The sequence below is a fragment of the Lissotriton vulgaris genome, chromosome 10 (assembly GCF_964263255.1).
Source record: "Lissotriton vulgaris chromosome 10, aLisVul1.2, whole genome shotgun sequence".
In the NCBI taxonomy this organism is placed as follows: Eukaryota; Metazoa; Chordata; class Amphibia; order Caudata; family Salamandridae; genus Lissotriton; species Lissotriton vulgaris.
In genome coordinates this window covers 490,441,506-490,469,437 of record NC_141698.1, presented here as the reverse complement: position 1 = coordinate 490,469,437, position 27,932 = coordinate 490,441,506, and the positions used below count along the sequence as shown (strand labels likewise).

General features: G+C 44.5%; 1 protein-coding gene across 3 annotated transcripts in view; it reads left to right on the top strand.

The window, feature by feature from the left end:
- SMARCD3 (SWI/SNF related BAF chromatin remodeling complex subunit D3) overlaps nt 1–27,932 on the top strand; it is a 1,454,082-nt gene that overhangs the window by 198,041 nt on the left and 1,228,109 nt on the right. The window contains exon 1 of one of the 3 annotated variants that reach the window (XM_086941344.1): nt 16,858–17,141. The exons of 1 other annotated variant lie outside the window; for it this stretch is intronic. In XM_086941344.1, the coding sequence (XP_086797470.1) occupies nt 17,064–17,141 (78 nt within the window). In that variant the 5' untranslated portion in view covers nt 16,858–17,063. Of the gene's footprint in view, nt 1–16,857; nt 17,142–27,932 lie in introns of those variants that run through there. One more of the 3 variants, XM_086941343.1, reaches the window with a different exon arrangement.

The window sequence follows — 27,932 nt, the reverse complement described above, 5'->3', positions numbered from 1 at the left end:
GTGGTACCTGTTTTGTGTGCCCCAATACCATTGAAGGTGATGAGTTCAAACACGAGGGGACAAGATGGAAACACAGAGAATTTTCCAATTGTAAAACCAAGAATGTGGTTTATTTAGTTCGATGTCCCTGCGCAAAAATCTATATAGGTAAAACGACACAACAAGTTAACACCCGCATCTGCCAGCACAGGTCAAGGATAAAAAACAAAATTGTCAATGCCCCAATGGTTGATCACTTCCTGACGGAGAGACACGATGTAAACGATCTGAAGTGGACGGTGTTATACACACTTCGATCTCCTAATCGAAATGTGGACATCGACGGAATGCTCCTTCAAAAAGAAGCATATCTTATCCTAAAATTCAAGAGTGCGCAAAAGGGCCTTAATACTTTATCTGAAATTTCCAGAGTATAAAACCACAGAGCTTCGGCGATGCGCAACTACCCCGGCTGCTCTGCTTGTCTCATTCCTCTTTTTAATGTTCACAAATTCACATCCACGGGGCACCACCCACAACAATTTCATGCCACAAACTCTACCAAAACAATTGCACTACATTACGCTTTTAATTTGCGTTTTGGATCAAGAACTAAGTTTCCCACAATGCAAAGAACCCTCCCTGAGAGCTATATACAGGTAAACACACCTGGCGTCCATTTTGGACTCGGTACAGAACGCCGCAGACAGAGACTGGCGAGGACACAGGTATGCAACGCTCCCTCCTATTCTTTTTTCGATTTCTAACATCCACTCGACAATGTTGATTCAGTTATTTATCCCGCTATCTTCACAGCGGATGCCTCCATAATTCCGAAGTTACGATGAAAAAATCTATGATAGAATAACACGAAGCCCTAAGCCTCGCAGTTGACAAAGAAAGGTATGTGGTTTCATCACATTTTTTAAATTAGTTTGGCCAGACTCCAGCCCATGGCACTAACCTGTTGCTCCCGTCCCCCCAGCGTAAACACTTCAGTGTTCTGCCCTTCACTCAATCGAGAGTACAACGGTGACACAGCGGCAGCCAGCAGGATCCATGTATTCGCCTCCTGACGGTATGTCCCTTCACTTGATTTCATTTTACAAATAATGCGATTTTGTACAGACATAAGACACATGTCTGACAAGAATTGCTTAACCCGTAGGTGGTCCCCCGCCCAGCTCTTGATTATATGTCTAAGAAGTTCGACGTTGCACATACAGAAACCACTTGCATCTTCGCAATTCCTACAATCTGGTAGGTTCATTCCTTTTGCTTAGCGTCACTGTTTTGGGAGATAGAATCCATAGTTTTCAGAATCCTAATTCAATTCCCTTTCCTACTCACAGACAGAACTTTTTTGTGCCCTGATGAGATTCCAGGAAATCGCTCACTGGAATCGAAACGTGTCGGCCAATTAGAAAGGAGTTGTTGTGATCCATTTTGTTATACCAGCAATTTTGCTGTTGTAAAAACTTACAAATTAAGTTTGCTTCTTTTCTATCTTCCCCCTCTTTTTATTATTCTTTATGCTTTAATCGCTCCTTACAGTAGAAAATGTATCGTGGTATGTAACACATGTTTGAACTGTTCTGTTTGCTTTAGAATCATCACTTATTTTGTATTTGATTGTCTTTTCAAGCAAAATTAGGATCATATTTGTATAGTTTAAGAATTTGATATTTATGGTGTAAATAATCAATGTATCAATGTGTCTTTATGTGTGCTAAAACTCGTTTGTTTGAATCTTGATTAATTCTAAAATCAGTTTGGTAAAAATAAAAATACCTTGTTGAATACGATTGGTAGCTTGTTCAACTTTCCTCAAGTGTGGTCATAAACGTAGGTGAAGAGGCAATTTTTTGGTATAAAGAATGCTTGTTGTATGTCATATCTGAAATGTAAAATACAATAAAAAGGTTTATATAGCGATATAGAGACCCACCTTTTAGTAAGGACCGTTTATATATTCCATGTTCGAAAATGCCTCTTCTGAAAACTCGATATGTTCTTGCTTAAGCTTTTCTGTAAAGAGAAAAATTGATGGATAGAATGCAGACCAATGTCATACATTCCCCCCAGTACAGAGATCTGGGCCTAAATCCATTGTTTTTTTGCTCACCATGCCATTCCAGTTTGGACCCAGCCATATGCAAATTAGTCTTGACCCTGCGCCCAATGGGAACAGTCCAGGAAGAAACTGCAAGGTCCGGTCCTCCCTGGACTGGAAACAAGAATCCTAGGACCGGTTTCGGGCTTTCAGCCCTCATCAGCCAGGATAGCTTGACTCCAGTGGCCATTTGTGGTGTCGTTACTGCTTTGTTGTACATGGTCATAAATGCTTCACACTCTGCCTCTGAGATAGGCCTAACTGCTCGTGCTACTGTAGTGTAGTTCCTATATTCCCAATAGGCTCTGCTCATTGGAATAACATAAACGGCAGTTTAGACGTAGGACTGAGGTCGAGTAGGTCTCTACTGAATATGTTAGACTTAATTAGGTATGCCAGCTAGCTCAGAGGTCACTAGAAACGTTCTCGAATGAACAGGGAGGAGTTAACTTCCCTGATTAGACAAGAAGAGATTAGCTTCTGACAACCGCATAAACATGACCACTTTGCTCTCTCCAGAATAAGGAGTATATCTCCAGAGTTGTGTGAAAACAATAGATATCTATTTCACTCAGTCAATCGTGCATACTTAGTTTCACCAGAGTTCAGAGAAATAGAGAGACGGGCGTTTTCAATAAAAGGTGGTATTTATTGAGCAGTCTTCTTTCTCATGCAAGAGAAGTGAATTGCCATCATTGCAATACTTGTCATAAAGTAAAGTGCATACAGTAAAAGGAGTATTATGAAATAATACTGTAAAAGCATTGATATGGTTTCTGAGCCATATGATACTTAAAACGGATAAAATATATACAATTACATACAATGATAAAAGTTGACTAAACGTACTCAACTGGTCCTTCTAAATACGCCTACCCCAGTGTACCTAACCTAAGCCTAGTACGTGGGAAGGAGCAAGGGAGTTGCAGTTTAAGTTAAGTTAGTTTTGCCAAGAATCTGAATCAAGAATTCTCTAATGGTCTAATCAGCTCCGTACCTTGGTTTTAGAATGAAGGAGGTCTTGTATCTCGATCTCAGGACTCGATCTCCCAGTAACCCGCAAGGGTGACTGGAAACACTGGAGCTGGATTTTCTCGGCAGGAGAAAAGACAGCGTCTTTCTCGGCACTTGCATCAGCTGGGCTTCGGATAAGTAGATAGCCGCTCTGCTCCAAACCACCGTGTGTTGCTTAAGGCAAATGCTGGTATATTTATACCTGGAAGGTGCCGTGTTTGACGTAAGGTTGGACATAAGACGTCACTAAGAACTGGCAATTCTTTCAGGACTCTCAGGAGACAAATCAAAACAGAAGCAGGGGGGATTCCCGGGCTGCTGTTGTTTTGGTTTGTTTAAAGAACGCGTTGTACTTTGTAGGAGTCCAGGGAAGTAGCCTTGCCGCATTTGGACTGCATTAGCTATGACTAAATGTGGATATGATTCTTATGCCTTTATAAGAATATGATTTGTTATAACCGCATAAGGGCATGAATCGGGAATATTTAAATAGGGTCCTAGATACATTCACAACACCCACTCCACGTATAATGTCCATCATTACTAAATACTAAGCAATATATAAACATGTAAGTATGCATGTGTTTTCCAGCCCACCCCAAAATACATAAAATGCATTTGAAATGGTATAGATACACGAAAATGAGTATTCTACTCTACGCTTTCAAGCAGTGGTATCATTCAGATAAAATTTTTGTAGTGCATTATAATCTTCACTGACTGAATCACGAAAATTACATTTATGAAATGGCTCTTAATACAGAAGAGAAGGTCGAGACCATTTCATCACATATTTATACAAGATTGTACATGTGCTAGAGGCTGATTCAAAATATTGTCTCTAGAGTCTCTACAAATAGAAGTTCTGTTCTCTAAGAATAGTTCTACTTTAAGCAGAGTACCATGTGCCAAAAAAAGGTAAATATTTTGGAATTTGGAAAAAATAATTTCGCTTTCATGGGAAAAAAATAGTTCCAAATGTTTTCAGTGGTGGGGTTTATAAAAAACTGAAGGCCGAATTCAGAGTTCAGGGAACGCTGTGTGCTCGCTGTTTCAAAAGTTATTCTCGTTCTTAGGGTAGAACATCACTTCAGATAGGCCGGCTAAAAATTAGTCTACAACAGTAGGTGAAAGTTGGGCCAACTCAGAAAAAGTGGAAATAGTGCATATGTGCGATGCATTGCCATCATCGATGCGGGGTCAGCAATGATCATGGAAGGTTGTACCTGTGTGGTGCCGCTTTCATCTCGTACTTCACCGCCACCTAATCGTAATGATGAAGTCTCAACAAATGCCGTCATCAGAATCGGTAGCCGCTGGGGACAACACGTTGCATGAGTCGTTACTGGACAAAGCAAAGAATCGATATCCATTGGTACTGCTGATGGGACGTCCAACATGCATTCTTTTCCGCTTAGCAGACATCGAAGCACAGGTAAGATGCAATTTTGCCAGATTGGTCTGAATGAAAGAAACCAGGTAGTATTCAGATCTCTTAGCCGAGCCAATCAGAGGACTTTAGTGATATGTTCTCGGTATCGTATTGCTAGGATCGTTTCTTCCATTGTAGCCAGAGTTTTGTCTGTGACTTGGCTTGCCATATCGGAGCAGAAGGAACAAAAATACAATTCCTGCTACGAGTCCCAAAATAAGAGGCAGGCCACCGAATAGAGAATGCACAAAATTCGGGAAGATGCCCAGAACTGTTTCAAAGGGTGCTAACAGTCCTGAAAAAATTGTCTTAAATACATGTGCGATGCCACTGGTATCTGACATGTTTAAGATTTGGCTTAACATTTCTACGAAATGCACGGGGCAATTTGTCGATAATAGGGTATGTATCTCTGCCGCTGTCCTTGCAACTTGCAGGTCATACATTTCTTTGGATGAGGTTAAAGGCACAGTTGTCTGTAAAAGAATAGACTTCATTCTGCTTAAAGTATCAATTCGAATAGAAGAGATATTCACATAAGGCCATATTGCCGCCTCCATGTCTGGAGTGCTGTTTGGATACAATAGTTGCATACAACAAATGACCCTGGAAGTGACGCTTATGAGATAGGCTCTTCCTGGCATCATGCCACAACAGCTGGGGTCACTTATTATAACGTAGCTACCTTTTGGATAGTTGTCTGAAAAGGGGCTCTATCTGTGTAGAAGGGGTGCCATGCAGATGACAAGAAAGGTTGTTTTATGAACCTTCGCAGGCTCCATGCAAGTTAATACCTTGACACAGAAGTGTACCGCTTAGTGTTTTTTTACAATTGTTACCACTAAGAAATACCTCTTTTTTCCCTTCACTATAACATCTATGTGTATAAGGTAAATTCTAGGTTGACTTGATGTATCCTTTACCCAACCTTTCATACAGGCCTGCTGGTATATACTTTTGGCAGTATTGAAACTGAAAAGTTGTTATCACGAATGTAATGGTGCCATGTATTATCCATTCAATGACAGGTCTTTCTGACATTGTCAATGGTAATCTTTCTAGTTTTTCAATGCCCAGCACCGTATAGTCTGCTCCTTTTTGTGCCAACGAGATTTGTCTATCAGTAAGGTTAAAGATCGAAAATAATGACGATGTGGTGATTAAACGCCATGGCACGTAGCCTGAACGGAGGTTTTGTAACGTCCAGCCTAGCTGTACAATAGAACGTAATTGGGATTGACCATGTTGTAACATTAGCATATCCTGTTCTATTATATCAATAGCAGATGATACAATGCTGTCCAGTGAATAAATTCTGGAGGACAGAGCGTTAACCCATTGTCCACCACAGAAAGTGATTTTTCCAAATTAATACGATCAATTTCTCGTATTTTTTCTGCAGTTTCAATTTGTGTTACTTTCCAAGCTTCATTGTAAGCTGCGTATATACCGGCGTATATGAAACGTTTTTGACGCTGTTTGCGAGGTCCCATTATGAAATCTCGCAAGTCAGCACCTTTTTTAAGTAAAGTTAAGTGTTGCTTAATTTCGGGAAGTGTTGAACTCTGTAGCCAGTCGAGGCATAGTTTTCCTACACTGTATGTTGTAACTATCCCTGGATGGTGTCTCTGGGAATATCTTGGGTCTGGCCTGTTCTGTTTGAACCCCTTTATTTTGTTCAGGAATCTATCTTGACAGTTATTTGTGTCTCTGGGCCAGATCAACCATTTGTTCAAATCAGGAAGTGTTCTGTTTTGTTTTAAAATATATGACACGTCTAACCCGTCATCTGTAGTGGTGTTTCTATCAAGCATAGGCTTTGGTATAGATGGGTTGTTTAAATCTTTTATCTTGGCTAGTCCAAGACAGGTTGTTTGTTGAATGGTGTCATTCAGGAACATTATTTTTTCTGGGTTCATGCAGGCTCTAAATAATGATTCTAAACCTTGTACCTGCCACTCTTTTGTACCCCAGATGGTTTTTGTCTCAATGTTGTTTTTCCAAAATTCAAAACCAAATGTAGACATTTTTTCATAACATTTTTCAGAATAAATCAATTTAGTATTTGTCAACATGTTTTTCACTCCTGTCTTATTCATAATTTTAAAATAAAACGTTTCTGGATTAGTGTAATTAAACCCTGAAAAGTATGGAAACTTCTCATTAAATGTTTTTGAACTGCCTTTTGGCGGAGTTGGACAGTGTTCCCACTGATTATAACTGAAAACATTTCTAGGATTAGCAGATTTATGCAGATAATGATGCCCAAAGTGGTTGTTGCAATACATTTATTCATAATTCGATGAACCATGTAAATAATCATGTTCTGTACATTTTTCTGACATTTCTAAATCTGACATCATATTATTCATATTTTCAAAGTCTCAATCATCAGAGAAAGTACTAGGTGATACAAAGTCACTTAAGGAGATCTTGAATTGGTGTGGATATTTCAAGAGCTCAACCGGGCCATAGATTTCATAGACAGTTTTGTCCCATGCTATACCCCCAGGTATAGGGATGGCTGTGATGTTCACGGATGATAGTTCTCTTTTTTCGATATGAGAGGATCTGTGTGGTTTCAGGACCAAGTTGATGTTCTGACTTGCTGTGTCCATTGTACTATATTTTCCATCAATAAATCTACCCAAAATTAAAATCAAGATGAGCCACCGAAGGAGGAAAAGTACACCTAACTCAATCCAGGGTGAAATCAGATATGTTTCTCCAAGTTGATGAAAGAGCTCTGTGATTTTTTTTCTTTGAAAGTTTTTGTTGCTGGCTTGTCTCCATGTTCACTTGGATCAACGGGAAAATCATCAAAGTTGATAAAGTAGCCAGATGCAGTATGTCAATTGGTGGAATTACTTCCGGATTTCCATTGATCTTTGGATTTTCTTTTGTTACATTTGTATAGTCCGAGGATACATCGTTGTAGACAGGTGTTTCTGGACGAACTGTTGCAATTTGGGTTTCATGATGCACAAGTTCCATGGCTTTGTTGCATAGTCCTTTTTTCATTCACTGAAGGTTTATCAAATGTGATTAGTCTCTCAGTTTGAACCTCTTGGATTGTAGCAAGGTTCGGTCTTCTGCTACTTCTTGGGAGTCCACTGGGCCTACTACTGATTGGCCACATGGTTGTGGTTTCACCAGGTCGATTGATACAAATCGGTTATCCTTTTTACCAGCAAGGGGTCGTAGTACTACTGATCTTGTTCCGCTGACAGCTAAGACAAGTACTGCTTTTCTGTAAGAAGGCCCAAATTCCTTCTTCACCGCGATCTTTTCTCTAACCAGATCCCCAATCTTTGGAATCCAGACAGGTCTTTCTGGGACAGGTGGTTTTTCTTCAGTGGTTGTTCGCTTTAGCTTTTCGTTACTTAGACTTTTTCTTGTTTCATTCAAGTCCTGTAAAACAGCCAAACGATCTTTGATATCAAAGGTTTTTTGTTTCACCACTGAAGTTTGACAATCCAAGTCCTGGATGATCATTCTAGTACCAAACAAAAGTTTGTACGGACTGATACCTCCTAGAGAATTTCTTGGCATGTTATTAAGACTACGTTGGACACTTATTAGATGTTTGACCAACCCGTCACCCGAACCTAATACCCTCGCTGTTATAGATTGCTTTATGTCCCGTTTTTTTTCTCTCCACTACCGTATTTCCCTCGGGATGGAATGGACTAGAATACCGCAATGCAATGCCCATGCTGGCCATGGCCTCCTTGTAACCCCGAGAGCTAAACGCAGGACCCTGGTCAGAATGTAGCATGCCAATTGCATATGTGCCGATAAAGACTCGCAAATCTTTTATAACAGTTCTGGCGTCAGCCGAGCGCTGGGGCCACATCCAAATGAATCTCGTGCAGGAATCTCCTGCGACCATGTTATATTTATAGTTGCCGTCCCTTTGTAAGGGACCACAGTGGTCCAGGTAAACACATGCTAATGGTTTGTCTGAGATTAGAAGGGGCATCTGCGCTGTACGTTTCCCTGTTGATACTTTTATTTTTTGGCATATTTCACGTTCTAGAACATAGTTCCTAGTCTGTTTTCTCATGCGTGGCCACCAATATCTCTGTTTTAATAATGATACTGTGGCGGAAACACCAGCATGTGCAGAAGCGAGCCCTTCGTGTGCCGCTAAAATTAGTCCTAACCTATGCTCCGTGTTTCGAATTGCTCTATCCCCCACTCCAGGGATATGAGCAAACGGAACATTGTTTGCATCAGTTATGTATGAGTACTTTACTGGAAAGCATTTTGGGAGTGTCTTACCACTATCTTTTACTGAAGCACTGACAGCTTGCATTATCTCGCTGTCTATTTTTATTTTTGACCGAGTGATGGCAGCTATGGAAGCAGTTTGTACAGCTGCTTTCGGGGCCTCATCAGCCAATGAATTCCCTGCAACGTGAACGCCATCACGTTGATGACTGTGTATGTATCACATGAGTCTTTTGTAGTTCTTTCTGTAAAAGAACTACTTGTTCCCAAAGCATTTTATGCTTGATTGTGCCACCTTTTACATCTTTGAAGTTGTTTTGAACCCAGTTCTGCAAGTATTCATTGTAAGACTGGACACAGTAATTCATTCATTCATTAATTCATTCATTTATTCATTCACATTCATTGTAAGACTGAACACATTGCCGGTGCCCGCCCCCCGTGGTGCAAGCTTAATTTTGGGGACATTTTGAGGGTAGAGCAGCCCCGGTTGGCAGTGGGCAGCTCCCCCAAGTATTGGCAGCATTCTTGGCATGAAGAGCCCACAAGGCTCCAAGGGGGCAGTTGTTAAGAGTTCCAGGCTCCACGGACTTTGGGGACACATTGGTTCCGAGCCTGAGAGGCTTCTGGGGGCATTCCTCATCGAGAACCAGAGAGGCTCCACCAAAGGGGGCATTGTTCTTTCAAGCCCACGAGGCTCCGGAGGCCCCAGTTGTTTGATCAGAGCCCCAGAGGCTCAACGAAGCTCACATGTTGTTTTGGGCCCTACTGTCCATTTGGAGCCCTAGAGAAGAGCCAGGAGGCACGCTGGTGCCAGGCTCAGGTTCTACAGCTGCCCAGCACTTAGTGGGCAGCTGCTACGTTTAGGCCCCCCGAGAACCCTTGCGCATCCTTCTGTTTGGCTGCCTGCGCAGCCTGCCCTGACATTTTGGACACAGGCCGTTTTCGCCCCTGAGAGGCCAAGTTGGCCTGGAGACAGTTTGTGTTGTGCACTTTGCGTGGGGTACTTGTTTTTCCCTCATGTACTTTTTGGCGCAATTGTGATTACCTGCCTAATGTGATTGTTACATCATGTGTAATGCTTACCTGCCTATACCTCTAAATAGGAGGTTGTTTTACCTAGTATAGTTATGCTAGTGAGTTCATGGTTCCCTGCGTGATATTTGCCTAAGGTGTTTAGGATTGCGTAGGTGGTACTTACCTTTTACCAGTGATTACTGGTTGTGTGCTACATTCGCTATTTGGTGCTACAGTTATTATATGTGCGATGTGCTAAGCGTTATTCCTACAAAGTGCTAATTCTACCAAGTGCTAGTTCTAAAAGTGCTTATTCCTGACAGGAGCCCACGTGGCCCTGGCCCATGTACATAATCCCCTGTAAATTCTTCCCGTGCCTATGGCACATTGTAAAGTGTGTGTTTATTATCTAATGTGTTTAGTATAATACAAAGGCTATTTTTATATATAACCTTGTGTGGAGTTTCCTTTGTGGTGGGCCTTGGGTGTTGTTGCTGGGTGCACGTGCAAATGCTTTACACATCGCTTGTGAGATAAGTCTGACTGCTCGTGCCAAGCTACCAAGAGGGTGAGCAGGGGTTATCTTGGCGGGTAACTTCTTTGCCCTGACGTAGAATGGTGGTTTCTGCCTTGCTTAGGCGCAAGCCTCAGCCAACCGCAAATCGCCATTTCTAACAATCATTACCCTGTGCTTCTAGCTCCTGGCATTCGTAGTATTGAGACAAAGTCAAAAGAGGAACCGGAGAAGAAGTTGTCCATGAGCTCTCACTGGCCATTAGGCGACTAGCTATTCCTGGCAACAAGTTGGCGACATATTTGTCTACGAACAGATGTCTGCCCGTGTCATCCGTTAATGACTGGCCACTAAAATCGTGGAATGTTTCCTCAAAGCGCGTAAAGAAATCTGACACTGACTCATCTGCCTTTTGCTTGCACGATGCTAACACGGTCCAATCTATCTTTTTAGGGGGAATAATCGTCTTTAATTTAACTAATATAGCAGCAGGGAGATCTAATATTAATTTACATGGTTTCTGTGCAGGCTCCCGTTCTACATCCATTTGTTCTAACTCTGTCCATAATGCCTCAAAAGTTGCACGATCATCAACGTTAGTCACAGTTCTCCATATATCAGGGGGTAATATCAATCCGAAAAACAAATCAATATCTGGCAAAGTCATAGTACAAGAGCTAATGGCGCCTTCAACTTACTCATAAAAAGCTGCTGGATTTTTTCGCGGATCAGGCAATGCATTTTTAAGGGCCATGACATATGCTCTATTCCAAGGAGTGTAAACCCAATTATAAATAAAGTACCCTTTCTCGTCGGTAGAAGTCTTATCATTTGTACCCGCTCCCTTAGGAGGAACATATAAAGGCGCGGCTTCCCGTATGGGTTTCACATTAATTACAACATTCTTATCTGTTTCAGGAGTAGAAGTTTGTGCCATGCTGACGTGGGATGTTTGTGCAGCTGCGTCTGCTGCCTTTTTCTCCTCCCGCAAATGGACTGCTTCATCGCGTAGTTTAACCAAGCGTCTGTTCGTGTCAGTCACCTGGGGGAAGACAAAAGAACCTTCACGTAATTGCTTACAATCAGCTGCTATATCATCTGGCTCTACTTCCACCGAATATTTCCTAAATCGATCAAGAACCTCTGCAGCCAATATCTCGGTAAAATATTTTTGTTCCCTTTCCGACCAATTCTTAATAGTATCTAGAAGTTCAGAAGAAGTGATAGTACTACGATTGGCTTTCCGCGCCGCGGATCTAATCTCAGAGGAATGTTCGGTAGTTAACATCGAGCGAGTGTCTCGGGCTTTATCCTGATCTGTAAGAGAGTCCTCATCTGACTCGTAAGGAGCAGAAGGGAAAATATACGGAGGTGGAGAACGATCTAATAACAAGAAATCATCTTGAGGTTTATTAAGGATAGGATGAAGGGGTTGCCTAACAGCGTATCGGCCAGTTGCCTGTAAGTGGCGCTCATGAGGTGGAACTACATTCACACAACACCCTTCGGTAGTGTATGAAGTAGCACACTGACTAGAAGGAGCTTGGTCCTTTCATACCCACACAGGAGCTCAAAAGAAGGCGGTACAAGGTATAGAATACTGGTTTCAAATACATACAAGGTCAAGCTAATCCTGGTGGACACATCCTGACAGTTACAAGTTAGGGACAGCTGTAAGCTTTAATGGGCATGTGCAAAGCAGAGGAGGATAAATATATCTCGTCTCTAGGCAGATTTGAAGAGCAGTTAACAGGAAGGTAGGACAGAGCACATGGTGAGCACATGGCAAACAAAATGGCTGCCAGAAATACAAAATGGATTCCATTAAACTGACAAGATAGTCTCTAAATACAGGATGTCTTCTGCTAATGCTTAATCTAATCGCTGCTAAATTACGACACAATCGCTTGTCCTCTCCAGACTTGACTATTGCAATTCTCTTCTCACTGGCCTCCCCAAATCCCATCTGGCCCCCCTTAAATCTGTTCTCCATTCAGCAGCTCGTTTCATTTTTGGGGCCTAAAGAAACGACCACATCACACCCATGCTATCCACCCTCCGCTGGCTTCCCATCGAGGCAAGATCTATCTACATGACTGCCTGTATCACGCACAAAGCCTTGCATTTCTCCTCTCCTCGCTACCTGGCGAAGAAACTGAAACCCTCTGGAGGCTCTAGACCAGCACATAATGCGGAAAATTTGCTGCTCAAACCTCCCACGTTCAAGAAGGAAAGATCGATGGCCCAATCCTTTTCAGGCAATGCAGTGAGAATCTGGAACTCACTTCCGCCTCAGCTCCGGACCACCACCTCCTCCCAGGCCGTCAAAACTGACCTCAAGGTTCTCCTCCTTCAAAGACACTTCCACATTTTATTCACACCCTCTCTATTTCCTGAAGGAAGACCTTCCTTTATAGAAAACTCTATTCTCCATGGCTATAGAAGTGCCTTCCCAGTGTGTTCTTGTGATCTGAGTATCAGCCAAGTATTGCAGTATTAGCCTTATACCTGTGTTTGGTACTCTTTTGTTATGTTATGTTATGTTAACCTTTTTATAAAGCACACAGCTGCCCCAGCAAAAAGGCGCCCCGGCGCTGGCCACGAAAAGGGCACAAACAACATATACCAGACTGAAAAATATCAATAGAGCCTATCCTGATTACAGTGAAGTGAACAGAAAGGTCTTGATAGCTTTCCTAAAGGCAAGTAGGCAGTCAATAGCACAAATATGTGCGGGCAGAGAGTTCCAAAGCTTGGACGCGAGGTAACCAAAAGAGCGTCCACCCATCCGGGAAAGCCTGACTCTAGGCATAACCGCCAGATGTTGCTCGGTGGAGCGGAGTGGACGAGATGGAACGTAAGGGGTAAGCAGGTTGCCCAACAGGGCAGGACTCGAGAATTTCAAGATCTTAAAGGATAGACAGAGTGTCTTAAAATGAATACGCTTTCCAATGGGGAGCCAATGCAGCCTCCGGATAGTGCTAGTGGCAGAGCAGAAGCGCGGAAGACCCACCAGCGCTCTGGCCGCGGCATTTTGGACTCGCTGCATTCTAAGAATTTCCGCCTTATTTGCCCCCAGAAGAAGGAAGCTTGCATAGTTCAGGCGAGAAAGGATGGTAGCCTGAACGATGAGTTGTTGTATTGGTCGATCAAAATACCTCAAAATGGGTCGAAGGCCTCGCAAAATGCCGAAGCACATGGCGGCTACTTGCTTTGTATGAGCTTGAAAAGAGAGAGAGGAGTCCATCAAGACTCCGAGATTTTTTACCACTCTCTTGGGCGTTGGTATTGCTCCCAAGGCAGTAGGCCACCACTGCTCGTTCCACAGTTTGACGTTATTGCCCACCAGCAGAATCTCCGTTTTACCAGCATTTAATTGCAGGCAGTTTGCCGCCATCCAATCGGCTACAGCAGCCATGCCTTCTTTGAATCTAGAGGCAGAAGGGGAGGAACCTTTAGCCAAGGTGATCACAAGCTGTGTGTCGTCAGCATAGGAGGCCATTGTGAGGTCCCATTGCTTGACGACCGCAGCTAGAGGCTAGACGTAAAGGTTGAAGAGCGATGGGCTCAAGGCCGAACCCTAGGGAACCCCCTGATTGATAGAGTGGATCTGGGAAGAAAAAGGGGGAACAGAGACTCTGAAAGATCGATTAGCCAGGAAGGAACATAACCATTCCAGGGCCAGCCCCCTATCCCTGCCTCCTCAAGCCTCCGGAGTAGAATATCGTGTGACACAGTGTCAAAGGCGGCGCTGAGATCTAACAGGAACAGCGCCGCACTTTGACCCGTATCCATGATAGACCGCAGGTGCTCAGTTGTGGCCAGAAGGCCAGTTCCGTGCTATGGCCCGGATGAAACCCATTCTGAGAGGGATCCAGAATGTTATTGGAGTTCACAAACTGAGTTAGCACGTTATTAACATGAGCCTCCGCGATTTTGGCTACCCAAGGAAGGAGGGATTTAGACCTAAAATTCTCTGGTTTGGTGGGATCTAGTGTCGGTTTTTTCAAGATAGGGGAGACCCAGGCCTGTTTCCAGGGCGCCGGGACGATTCCAGTTGAAAAAGAGGTGTTAATTATTTTGCAGAGTGGTTCCCTAAAAATGGAGAGGAATTCCTTAAATTGCGATGGCTGCAAAGGGTCCAGAGGGGAGCCAGTTTTAATTTTGTCGTTCAGCCGACTAAATTCCTCCTCAGAAAGGCATGGAATAGTTGCCAGGGAGACATTGGACCCCCTGCTAGGCCTCACAAGGGCGGAGAAGGTGGTGGGATTAGGAAAGGATTGATAAATGGTGCGAACTTTTTCAACAAAGAAGGTCGCTAATTTGTCGCAGTGATGCATAGATGATATAACAGGAGTATCCGCTTTCCTAGTCCTAATGTCTTTAAGAATTTTAAAAATGCATTTCGATGGATTGGGGCTAGAGCTGATCTCATATGCATAATAGGCCGCTCGTGCTTTACAGATCGATCTGTGATAATGTTTGACCTTCGTCAGATAGCACAGTTTTTTCTCAGGCTCGTAATCTTTCCTCCAGTCTCGCTCTGCCTGTTTGCATGCTTTCCTTAAAGCAGTTAAGGAGTCATTATACCAGGGGCTAGTAGTGGAAGTACGCCCCTTGACCCATTTGGCAGAGATTAGAGTGTCTAGACCCTTCTTAATCCTGTCACAGAACAATCCGTAATCTAGGTAGTTGTCTAGTGGGTTGGTATTAAGGAAATTATGGAAGTCTTCCAGCTTCAGTTTATGCCAAGGGCTCTTAAAGACCGACTTTAAAGTCCCTGAGTTGGGGGGCTCTAGGAGCGGGACAGACCATTTAACCAGTGAGTGGTCGGTCCACCCCATGGGACTAGGCGGCTCAATTTTTAAGGATTGCAAATTGGAGAAAAGGGGGTCTAGTAAGTGCCCCGCAAGATGCGTGGGTCCAGAGACTAATTGGTCAAGCTGTAATGCAGCTAGGTCTGCGAGAAAACTACAGGTGGCATTGTCCTGCGTTAGATCCAGGTGGAGATTTAAATCCCCACAAATACTTAAATTGGCTTAACCTGCAGCAAGCACAATGACTACATCTAAGAGCGCCTCTTTGAACCTAGCGGCCGGACCTGGAGGGCGGTATACCAGGAGGCCTGATAGTGAACTGAAGGCTCACAGAAACCCTGAAGCGCGCAGCTTCACAACCTAAAACAATTTCTTTATTGAGTAAGCAGGAGTAATGGGATTTAAAAACATCAGCTAGGCCTCCTCTCCTACAGTCCCTATTAACTGTACAGATGGAATATTCTAGGGGTAGAGCTAAGTTCGGTTCCGCTACCATCTCGTCTTTTAGCCAGGTTTCACACATAAAGAATATATCAGGGCGTTCCTCCGTGATTAAATCAAATATTTCACCATAATGTTTGACCAATGATCTTACATTAAGCTGGAATAATAGCCTCTGGAGGCTCTAGACCAGCACGTAATGCGGAAAATTTGCTGCTCGAACCTGCCACGTTCAAGAAGGAAAGATCGATGGCCCAATCCTTTTCAGGCAATGCAGTGAGAATCTGGAACTCACTTCCGCCTCAGCTCCGGACCACCACCTCCTCCAGGCCTTCCAAACTGACCTCCAGGTTCTCCTCCTTCAAAGACACTCTCAAATTGTATTCACGCCCTCTCTATTTCCTGAAGGAAGACCTTCCATTATAGAAAACTCTATTCTCCATGGCTATAGAAGTGCCTTCCCAGTGTGTTCTTGTGATCGGAGTATCAGCCAAGTATTGAAGTATTAGCCTTCTACCTGTGTTTGGTACTCTTTTGTAACATGCACACGTCACTTTTCTCTTGTATTAGCCTTCTACCTGTGTTTGGTACTCTTTTGTAACATGCACACGTCACTTTTCTCTTGTATTCGCCTTCTACCTGTGTTTGGTACTCTTTTGTAACATGCACACGTCACTTTTCTCTTGTAACACACTGTTTGCTACCTCTTACATTTTGTTTGCTTTAGATACTTGCTCAAGTGCCACCATTGCCTACGTAACGATCGATCTTGTGCTTGAGTGTCTACCATTTATTGCAGTATTATACCGCTACTTGTACTTTGTATACCTTTATAACCTGCACACATGTCACTTTTCCTCCTATAATTGTACCGTTTACTACCTCTAGTATTCTGTTTGCTCACAATTGTCATTTTTGCCTCATGTAATTTAATGTTTGCTGTTGTAATTTGTTCACTTGTAATTTTCTCCTCATGTATCTTACTGTTCCTTTTGTGAAGCGCTCTGACACCTTCGGGTAAAGTCCGCGCTATATAAAAACGCATAAATAATAAAATAATAATACAATAATTCATATCACAGGCCTGCAGTCTGCCTGGCCTCCAGGCCCTACATCACAGGCCCTGAGTGCAACAACACCCTGGAGGCCGGGCTGAAAGCAAGAACCCCAGTAATGGCGCGAAGATCATGCTATGTAAATATGTACTATTTCCCCTCCGTCTGTATATACCCCCTCACAGCCGCACTGCTCAGCATAGCCACTTTTAACACTACCCCTCCCCTGAGCTCTCTCGCTTGGCTGCAGTCCTTGTAATCAGGGGAGGAAGAGGAATGTGGCGATGAGTCCTGCGGAGTGGGCTGTCTGAATCACCCTGTCGGACCCCCGCCGCCCCCCTTCCTCACACACAAGTGTGAGAGACCCTGCAGGGCTGAAAGTAGGGAGAGAAGGGGGAGTACATGGAGAACGGAGAGCCTCCGAGCCAAGAACACTAGGGAGGAAAGTATGGCCGCAGAGGAAGCCACCGGAGGGGCCCGCAAGGCCACCAAAAGCAAACTATTCGAATTCCTGGTCAACGGCGTGGTGAGTAAATAAAGTTTCTACGAGCTGAAGCCACTGTAAAGCGCATGTGTAACGGGGGATTTTTTTTTTGTGGGTGGATAGGCTGTACCGGATTGAGGTCATGGAGCCGTTTGACTGGTTAAAAAGGCTGTGACTCAACGATCTTGCGCTAGCTATCAAAGGAACCTCTGATAGCGAGAGGTGAAGGATTTCGAACCTCGGCAAGGTTTACACCTTTCAAAGTCGTTAAATTGAGTAGCATTATCTTGCGAGTAAATAACATCGTCTTGAAACCATATTATAAATATATTATGTCCATTTGGGTGGGGAATTAGTTATATATTGACTTTTCTAAGGTATAACTATACCATCATTATTGTATTATTTCTGTTATGATAACTTGGTATTTATTTTTATTTAAAGCCTTTTAACTTTTAAGTACAAAATCGCATAGAAATTGGATTGGGGAGCGAATGGAGCGAGGCTGTGAGTAAGAAGGCGATATTAATGGAAGAGCGAAAATTAAGGCGCTGAAGTCAATGCGTGTAGGACACATGGGATGTACTGATGAGGAAGAACACGAAGACTGAGTGAAGTGAGAGGACGGTGTTTACAATAATGTATCCCCGTAAAGCAGTTAAGGGCAGTGAGTGAAAGACCTAGCTCTGACTAGGGTTAGCAAACGAGTTCAGTATTACTTAAGCCACAGGCCTTAATTTCTTTTCAACATACATTCTTTTCCGACACGTTAGTTCAGTTGATTTGAAACAAGACTACATTTCCCGGAATGTATCAATTTGTTAATTAAGAGGCTAAAGCTGGAAACAATGGGTCTCTGTGACACGGAGTGCCCTCGGCTGTGAAACGAAGACTGAAGGGCGCAAGGCTGCAAGCGAAGAGGTCGAGGATTATAAAGCGGCAATGGCTGCTTGGCGTCTCACCAAAATGTAGGTTTTTGCAGCACTCAGCTTGTGAGATGTCCTTGGGTGACTAGTCAAGAAAAAATGCCAGTCTTCAGATCCAAAGTCTCATATTTTGTTTTGTGTTCGCGAATGTGTACTGGTAGTCTGTGCAAATTGTAATACTATCTCTGTTTTATGGTGTTGTTGCTTGAAAGTGAATTTACCTTGAAAAACACAAGAGGCGTTTGGCAAAACAGGATCAGTTGGTTTAATTATTCGTTAGAATAGGGAGTACAGCGCACAGAAGCGGGTCTGAGAACTGACTCAAAGTACAACTTTATTGAGCGCTTTTTTATACGTTTCTTGAAGCATCATAAAACAATTCATAGATCCTGTTTTGGGTGAGGAATGCAGTCCTATTCATGGAGTCATAAATTATTCCGACCGATAACAAATGCAGGTGGGACTCAACCTGGCGTGGACGCAGTGAGGAAGGCCAGTGGGTAACGTGTCGAGATGTCCGTCATGGGTAGCGCGTGATCCTGCTGTGTCCTGATTGGCTGAGTGTTCCTAACTTCATATGGCATCTAACTTTATGGTATTTCTGGAATATGAGCCCCTCCTGCCATGCGTGTCTTATCAGGGCCTATCTCCTCGGACCATTGTGGTGTCATTCTGGCCCGGTTCTGGAGGGTGGGCCAAGCCCACCCAAATACGATACTGGCCCACCCAAGACCATTCAGAAGTAGAAAACCAGGTGCACCTATCTGGGTGGGCTTTCCTGCTGACACACAACCCGAAAGGCTGCTACAGCTAGAGTGTGACTCTCTGCAAGTCACAGATTCAGCCAGTCCATTGTCATGGGCAGAATGACAATGGGCCGATAGAGGAGGTACAGCATGGCGCATCTCTCCTCTCCTCTCCTCTCCTCCCCTCCCATCCCAGGCCTCAGAAGGTGAATTTGATTCCTCGGGGAGCTGCTGAAGCTTTTGAGCAGTACAATTGACAAGTCATAGGCGGGGGACGTGGCCTTTAGTTCCCCACACCAGGCCTCAGCGATCGGATAGGAAAGGTACAGGGGAAGGGGGCTAGGGCCAGCATTCTTGGTTTAAAAACTACGCAGTGAAATACCAGATTGAGATTGGAAGTTTCATTCTAATGAAATTCCCTCCACTTATAGATTGGAGAGGGTGCTGTACATACCTAGGAGTGATGGAACTTCAGAAAAAACACTAAGGACTGAAATAACTTTACATTTAAAGACAAGCTTTTGCAATGCAACAGGTCTCACATTTGCACAAGTTTAAGCTATCGACATTGTAAATTACACTGTCTTTTCAGGTTTTCTTAACACATAAATAAAAGGCATTGTCATCTACAATGCCATATTGTATTGTTAAAGTTTTTTGCAGCGCCTCTGTGGTATCGTTCGTGCTGCATAGCCTCTGGCTTTTATTCACAATTTGGCTTTCCCATTCCTATTTAGCCCCCAGCTCCCTGCGTAGCGCTCCGCATTTGCGTAGCTATTTGATCTCATTTATTTCCTACGAGCATTGCGCTGCTGGCTGCCGATTACCATTTCTGGGCTTAAGTATTGCATTTGTTGACATATGTGCTTAGCGCTGCTGCTGGAATCCTCGCTTGTGATTATTTACTTGTTGCTTGACCTCCCATAGCGTCCTGTTGTTGTATTTGTGCTCTCCATTTTGTTGTGCCTGCAGACCGTCCCTCCCACTTCGCTAACGCCTCCCAGCTACCCCTCCCACGCTCCGCCCCCTCCACCATCCATTTATGGCCAATGCCCCCACGCGCAGCGTCCACGCGCTACGTACACGCCGAAGGTGCGCCAAAGGTAAGCCCGTCTACGCCCGTCCGCGCCTGGACCGCGCCCAGCGCCAGACCCCCTGGCTCTCGCTCTGCCCAGCCCTCCCGCATTACCTAAACTGCCGCCACCCTCCTAGCCCTTAACCCCGGTCGCGCCCCCAACTGCGTCCAAGCAGCTCCTGGACACACCCATGGACCTTTCTCTTGTTACTCCTGCAAATTCATCGGCACCGACAACATCCCCGCTACGACCACACCACAGATTCCCGACCCCAATCACCTACAATGCATCCTTCTCAACACCCGATCGGTCCACAGACACGCCATTGACCTATGGAATCTACTAGACACCATCTCTCCAGACGTCGCCTTCCTAACAGAAACATGGATGAACGCTTCCTCCGCCCCAGACATCACTATTGCCATCCCTGAAGATTATAAGATCACACGCAAGGACCGTACCGGCCACACAGGGGGAGGAATCGCTATCGTCCATAAAAAATCAATCCGCATCTCAACCAGCTCTGACGCCAACCTCGCCAACTCTGAACACCTTCACTTCCAGATCCACATCGACCCCAAGTCCACACTCAGAGGCACCCTCCTCTACAGACCACCAGGACCCGCGCAAAATTCAGTGAAGACATCACGGACTTCATCACTCCACACGCGCTTCCCTCCGAAGATTACATCCTTCTGGGAGACCTCAACTTTCACCTTGAAAAGAGCAACGACCACAACACCACCACCCTCTTGGACAACCTCGCCAACCTCGGACTTAAACAACTGGTCACTTCCCCCACCCACATCGCAGGTCACACACTCGACCCCATCTTCACCTCCAGCAATCATATCTCCTTCAGCCACACCACGGATCTCCTCTGGACTGAGGCGTTTTGGATTTGTTGGAGTTTCTTCTGGAGTTTAGCGGTAGCACCTGCGTAGAGGGTGTTTCCGTAGTCCAGTCGGCTCGTGACCAGAGCATGGGTGACTGTTTTTCTGGTTTCGGTGGGGATCCAGCGAAATGTCTTTTTGAGCATGCGAAGAATGTTGAAGCTTTCGATTTCAAATAAGCTGTCCTTGGTTTGGGGACTATGGAGGTTACGGACAGGTGAGGGGTAGGGATATACACGTGAGATCGCAGTGTAAGGGGAAAGAAAAGATAAAGTGTAGCGTGGGAGAAAATACAAGTCCGGAGGTAGTGACAATCGAGGGGTATTAGATTCATAACTAGATGAGGTTCTAACCGTGCACTGCACTTGAGAATGTAAACTGGGGTTGGAGAGAAAGCCAGTGAACGATATTGACATGCTAAGGTGGCAGGAAGGGTGACCTATTAGAGCGACAGGGTGGCTAATAGATGAACAGATCTGTAGGAAGGTGGCTGCACCTGGGTGCCATGCTGTTTAAAAAGCAAGCAGTTGCAGGTCAGCATGTCGCCATGCTATAGGAGAAAGTGATTTAAGAAGGTAGTGCTCACAAACTGTAAATAAAAAGTACCAAGCAACTACACATATAACGGGGTGTCCTCATGGGAGGTAACAACAGAAGAGAGGGTGGTACTAATGAGGGACTAATAAGTCTATTGAGCAACAGACAAGGAAAAGATGAAATGAGAACAGACTAAGTGGAGAGAATGGGAGAACAATAGATTTGTAAAGGTAGGGTGGGAAACAAAAGTGGAGAGAAGGGCGATGGCAAAAGGAGAAAAAGAAGAGTAAATGAAAAAGCAAAGGGTGGATGCAGAAGAAAGTGTTAACAGTTTCCTGGTCAGTAATAAGTAAAGGATGAATCAAGGCCTCCCACACACTTCTTAGTTCTGACTTTTCCGCAGTCTGCAGCTTGATTTGGAGGATGGCCACACCTAGAGGAAGTGCCATATCAGGAGTAGAACCCAAGAAAGGGCTAATATGATACTATTCCTCCTAGAAAGAGATACTATGGTAAAAGAAATACCACCTCTGGATTCTCCACTGTATCTAACAACTCCTCCAGAAATAGATGACTTTTCATTTACCGATCAACAATAAAACATACCTTTGGTCTAATCTCTACTAAAGGTAGGACAAGGTCAATCTACTTTCCTGAATAACCTTTTTTCTAAAGCATGACAAACTGAAAGCACTTACAAGGACAGGAATCTATTTAATTTCTACAGAGAATGGTCTTCTGCAAATGCCAAGGTTTAATAAAGCTGGTAGCTACGGACAGCAGCAACTTAGTAAAGTGGACACAACAAAATATAACATTTGGTGTAAGACACAAACGAGTTCAAGGGCTAGCGGGAAATTAGGGTGACTGACATGGGAAAACCCAATTGAAGAAAATGACAACTTTCAAGACCGGAGAAGACCTGAAGTAAAATCGGAGGCAATATAAATTGAGAGAGTGGGGAACAAGCACATGGGAGGTAGAAAAGAACAACCTATATAGTGCATGTGGGAGACAGAGGAGTGAGGAAGAGGGGGAAATTATAGAGTAAGAGAGAAGGAGGAAAATTGTACAGTGGCAATGGAAATGGGGAAAATCAAGACAACTACAGAGAGAGAGAGACAGAGCGAGAGAGACAGAAAGTGCACGTGAGAGAGAAGAGATGGATGACAAGAGAGACTGAAAAACGGGAGGGACAATGATAAAGAAGGGTATTAACCCCTTGGCTGCGGGGCACATTCCCCTACTGTGCTGGGGGGAGGGGTAGCGCGCACAGCGCCCCGGTGCTCATGACGAGCTGAGCTCTTCATGGCCTCACCCGTTTCCATGGAACGCTCAGCACAGCAGGGGAATTAGCTCCGGCTGCGAGCGTTCCAGCGGGCATGACAAGCTCAGCTCGTCATGACCACACGGGAACCGTGGCTCATGATGAGCTGAGCTCGTCATGAGCATGGGAGGGGTTAAAATAGATAGAGGGTTTTGTAGAATGAGAGTAAGTCAGAGGGAGGGAGTCAGAATAAAAAGTTGGTATGAACTATGGACAGACAAACATAGAAAATCTAATAGATGTGGTTAGTGAGAATGTGAGAGGGCAGGTGAAATGAGAGAGCAAATAAAGGGGGAAAAGGGATAAACCCTAGCAGGAGCAGTGATGGGCGGTTCATACTTCTGGGGGAACGAAAGAGAGAGCAAGTACACAGGTACTATATGAAAAACGAAAAGAATGTCTGTAGTTGAAGTGATTTCCTCCATCATGTCAAGCAGATTCAGATCATGTCTCTTCCCACAGTATATATGTCACCAAGTACCAAGCTGTGTTATACCCCCAAGACATCACACTCAGAGAGAGCGAGAGAGAGACTTCTGTGTGGCAACCAAAAGAGTCCATGAAAGACTTGGGTGTGTACAGCCACTGCAGCTTGTCGTTTAGCAGTGAGCTTTCTGGATATGAAGTGTGGGCAGAGATATCAGGAGACTTCAGGGTGGCCAGGAAAGTCCGTGATCTGAAGGTAAACAAGATCTTCTGGTAGGTGAAATTGAGTAGAAGACTAAGCAACTTGAGATTGACATGTGCCTTAGGCGTCTAAGGTGGACCGCATCTTCAATGATTAACGTCCCTGAGTAGGAACCTCTGGTTACCTGAGCAGGGCCAGGCAACACAATTAAATGACACTAAGTAGGAAGCTTGGCACCTCTGGTAAGCCAGAGCCATTGGGACAAGTAGGAGCCTTGAATGCCGTGGAGTGAGCAGGGTTTCGGGCAACTTGAAGTAAGCATAAACCTCAGGACCCTGAGGGTGAGCTTGAGGCTCAGGGACCTAAACTCAGCTATGCTTCTGAAGCATATGCTCACCCCCCAATACCTACTGCAAGGATTGAAGGTGAGCAGGAGCTTTACTTCAATCAAAGCGGGGGGGAGAAGGAAATCAACGATCCAACCAGTTTCCTTTGGCTCAAATCTTTAAATCAGTGGGGGGTTGGATCACTTGTCCTGCCAACCTGGATTACTCAGGTATTCGGTACGTCCCTCTGTAAAAAACCCTCATACACTCGGTAGTCATCCAAGGTTGTGTGCAGTAGTGTCCATTGATTAGTGAAAGTGGTGAATTTAAAATAACTCGAAGAGCCAGAGCGTGAATTTTATTATTCTGGATTCGAGCTAGTGAAGTTGAAAATATCCTTGGTATGCGATCTGAGAATTATTAGGGTTCTCTTCGCTACCTATTTTCGTGGGTTAAAAGGCCTTTTAACCCACGAAAATAGGTCACTAATCACTGGACACTACTGCACACAACCTTGGATGACTACCTCCGGGCGGAGGCTGCATACCAAAGAACCCTGTGATTATGCAGACACTCGATAAATTCAGCGGAGAATCAAGATATACCGCTACCCACGATTCCATCTCGAGTGTATGAGGGTTTTTTACAGAGGGACGTACCGAATACCTGAGTAATCCAGGTTGGCAGGACAAGTGATCCAACCCCCCACTGATTTAAAGAGCAGGAGCTTTAGCCATCTGGTGTTGGCAATACACCTCGTGCCCTTAAGGTGAGCAAAACATCAAGGAAGCTATACGGATATATAAGTTTAACGGAATCTAATGGTAAACATGATCCTCAGGGAAAAGAGAATGTCCTGGAGCTTCCAAGTAAGAGTGAGCAAGGGCTCCATGGTGTGACAGTGAACAGGGAAATCAGATGAGCAGATGACGAGCTGGAATCCAAAGGCACCTGAGAGTGAGCTGAAACCTTAAGGATCTGAGCATGAGCAGGAGTCTCAGGGGACCGGAGAGTGGAAATGAGTTTCAGGGTCTCTTTAATAAGTGGGTAGTTTAGAGACAAAACTGATGGTGAGCACGAGTCTGAAGGCCTTAGGATGAGCAGCACCCATGGATTTCTATGGGTGAACATAAGCAGATAGACAAGAGAATCTGCATGAGCTTCTGGGCTCACATTGGCCAGGGTACAGCAAGGAATTATAAGAATGGCCAGGAGTTTTAGGACCTGACTGCAGAGAGAGGATTCAGCGATCATAGGGTGAGTAATGGCTTAGAGGATCTAAGTGAGCAACTGTCTCAGAGACCTATTAGTTGAAAGATGTGTGAGTGAGCTGCAGAGAAAGTGTTTTCCAGCAAGTGGAGAATGCTAATGGTCCTAGAACATTTGAAATGTTTAATGTATCACAAATGTAGCCCCAGATTTGCTCCCTTATACTATCCAAGCAATGTTTCATGAAAGGTTGTGATCTGTACTTGCTTTTGGGTGCCCGGGCCATTATTTGGTCCTGATTCACCCCTGGATATAGGCTACTTTCAGGTCTGGGAACAAGTGTGATGTTAGCAGGGACGAAAGCTGCTGCATGCACAAATGAACAGTACAGATATCTTGAAAACTCACTCACTCTCACAGACGAGGCCGAAGATTCCATTTGCGATCATTTTGCATCATAACACTGATTTTTTTCAAAAGCGCCTTCTCCGATGTATTTCAGTTCCTTAGAGATAGGTGTTTTAAGGTTTATAGTGCACACCAGTTGTACCCTTAACTCCTGTGGAAGTCTTTTTTTATTGCGTGAGTGGCTAAGCAGAAACTGTTGAGCACAGTATAGTGCTGTCTATTCTGAGCATGTTTGTTTAGTACAGGGTACTGCAGTATTGTTTCATGAATAATCTTCTTTTATTACTTGGCACACGTAAATTATCATTTACACATTGCAAACCAAATACACACTACAAAACCACCAGACAGCTCAGTGCTAGCAGTTCAAGCATGTTGTTACTTCTTCCATTAAGGGGGAGATGTGAAAGTTGGAAGTATTACCACTGCAGGGAAAACTACCAGAGGCTAGAATGGCCAAAAAGGAATATCTCAGAAAAAGCTTGGATGGCCTCAAAACCGGTGGGAGAAAACCCCAGGCCTGATTGAGAATGGGGTTTGAGCATGACGGGAAATGTGAGATATGGCCTGTATTGTGTGCATTGGTTACCATAACTGGCGGGTTTCCTTGGTTTTGCACTTTTGTCAAAATCATAACGCAGTTTTTAACTGTTTTTTAATTAACATATGCATAGAAAGGGAGGATAAATAATTGTAAAGTCTGCATTATTTTATTAGATAGGGGTTTGCAAAGTTGTCAGAGAGCTTGCTGCGCTGCATTTTTAAACTTCAGTGCTGTGCAAACTTCAAAGTTGACAATTTTGTTTTACAAAAAGCATGAACAGCTGCAAAGAGATGTGTGGCAGCAGGAATGTTTCTGCTACTGCACACGACCAGAGCAGGCATCAGCCAATCTATATGCTGCGTACCTCCCCTTCCACAAAGCAAGAAGAGAATCAGGGAAAGCAAAGTAGGTACCTCGTTGGTTGGTGTTCATGGTGTTAAAATAGCAAAAGTTGACAATGTCTGTACCTAAAAGATTAGATTTCTTCAATACTTTGTACCACTGCCCATTCATCTTCGTGGCCTACCCAACCTTAGTCATGGCCCTCCCTGAGCAAGAATCCTAGAGCTGGGCCTGGTGTCACTACCTATCTGTGGAACTAATCTGGGTTCTACCTGTTCACGTGTTTGTCCTGCTGGTTAGGTGCCACCCCACATGTGATCTATTAATTAGTGGCCTCAGGCCTAAGTTGCAGGTTCTGCCGGACCACGTATTTCTGACTTAGGGTTGATGAAGAGGTCATATCAGGGGATTTCGACAATGATTCAAATTCGTTCTTATATGTACATGTATGGGAAAGCACCTCTCTTTAGAGTGTAATAAAATGAAGTACACTATGTAGAGAGAGCGAGAAATCCTCAAAAGGTAGGTAGAGGTAAAAGTAGATAATACTAACTCTCTTTTTGTGGTAGTGTGGGCAAGCAGTTAGGCTTATTAGAGGGTAGTATTAAGCTCTGTTGTACTTGTTTTACATATAATTTTTAAGACCATAAACACAGTTCTAGGATAAATTCTTTTGGAGTTAAGAATTTTCAAAGTTCGATAAATGTATCACTTATATATGCAATTGCGCACCACAGAAAACAATAGGGAAAAAGTAGAATATTGCATAGAAATTCAGGCAAAACTTTCACAAAGGTCCCCTTCACGGTGTAGGTCGATGTAGGGACTAGGACCAAAGTTCCAGCATGAGAAGGACGGAAGCATCCCGGATTGACGGGGAGCAGTGGTGCTGAGGTCTTGCAAGTTGGTGTGCCAAGACGAAGGGTGCCACATGAACAAGCACGACACAGAGGGACTTGCAGGTAAGTTCTGTGAGTCTCCTTGGAGGGAGGAGATTGCAAGGCGCTGGGGACCATGGGAGCAGGGCTGGGAGATTAATGATGGGGCCGGGTGCAGAGTGACCAGGTCAGCCGGGCGTCGTGAGGTCCTCGGTCAGGAGCAGGTAACTTGGAGGCGATCTTTATACAGCTGGGCCACTCAGGAAGTTGTTCTCTGGTGTCTCAACGTCCCTCGATAGGTGCTTGCTTCTGGTGCTTCGGGAATGGACTCTTCTTCTCTGTTATTGCTGTTGGGAGTTTGGTGCCCCTGGTGTTTGAACGCTGTGGCTCTGGTAGGCCCTGGTGTCTCCAAACTTAGTGGGGAAACGGATATTACCCTCTGGAGCTGGTGTACCTTTTCTTGCTTTGGTGCTGCGTCAAGGTCGTTGGTAAGCAGCACTTCAATAAACCGGGCTTCACAGGATCGGTGCTGATTTCTTGAAGGCTGATGATGCTGTGGGGTTCTCGGAGTCCTTTTCAGGATGGCACAGCAGCAGTCTTGGGAGCAGCAGGCAGGGTTTGGTGCCTTTTTCTTCTGCATTAGGGGCGTTAAAAGGTGAGATCAGGAGTAGCCAATGGGCTACTTATCTTTAGGGTGTCTACACCCTCTAGGGAACACTCCCTATGGGAAGAGGCACTACCCTAGCCCTGATAAGAAGTTGTCTCACCATCTTAAGATGGTGGAATTTCAGGAGAGGTGTTCACCTCGTCTGCCCTGCCCTAAAGATGGTACAGGCTAAGTGGGGACACTCCCCCTAAACTAACTACGTTTCCCACCTTTCCTCCCGCCAAAAGTGGAGGAGGAAATGGGGCTTGGCCTCCGCCACTATCTAGAGGTTCCTGGGTGGGATTTCAAAGGCGACATTGCCTTTAAAGCTTCCCACTCGGGAAGGC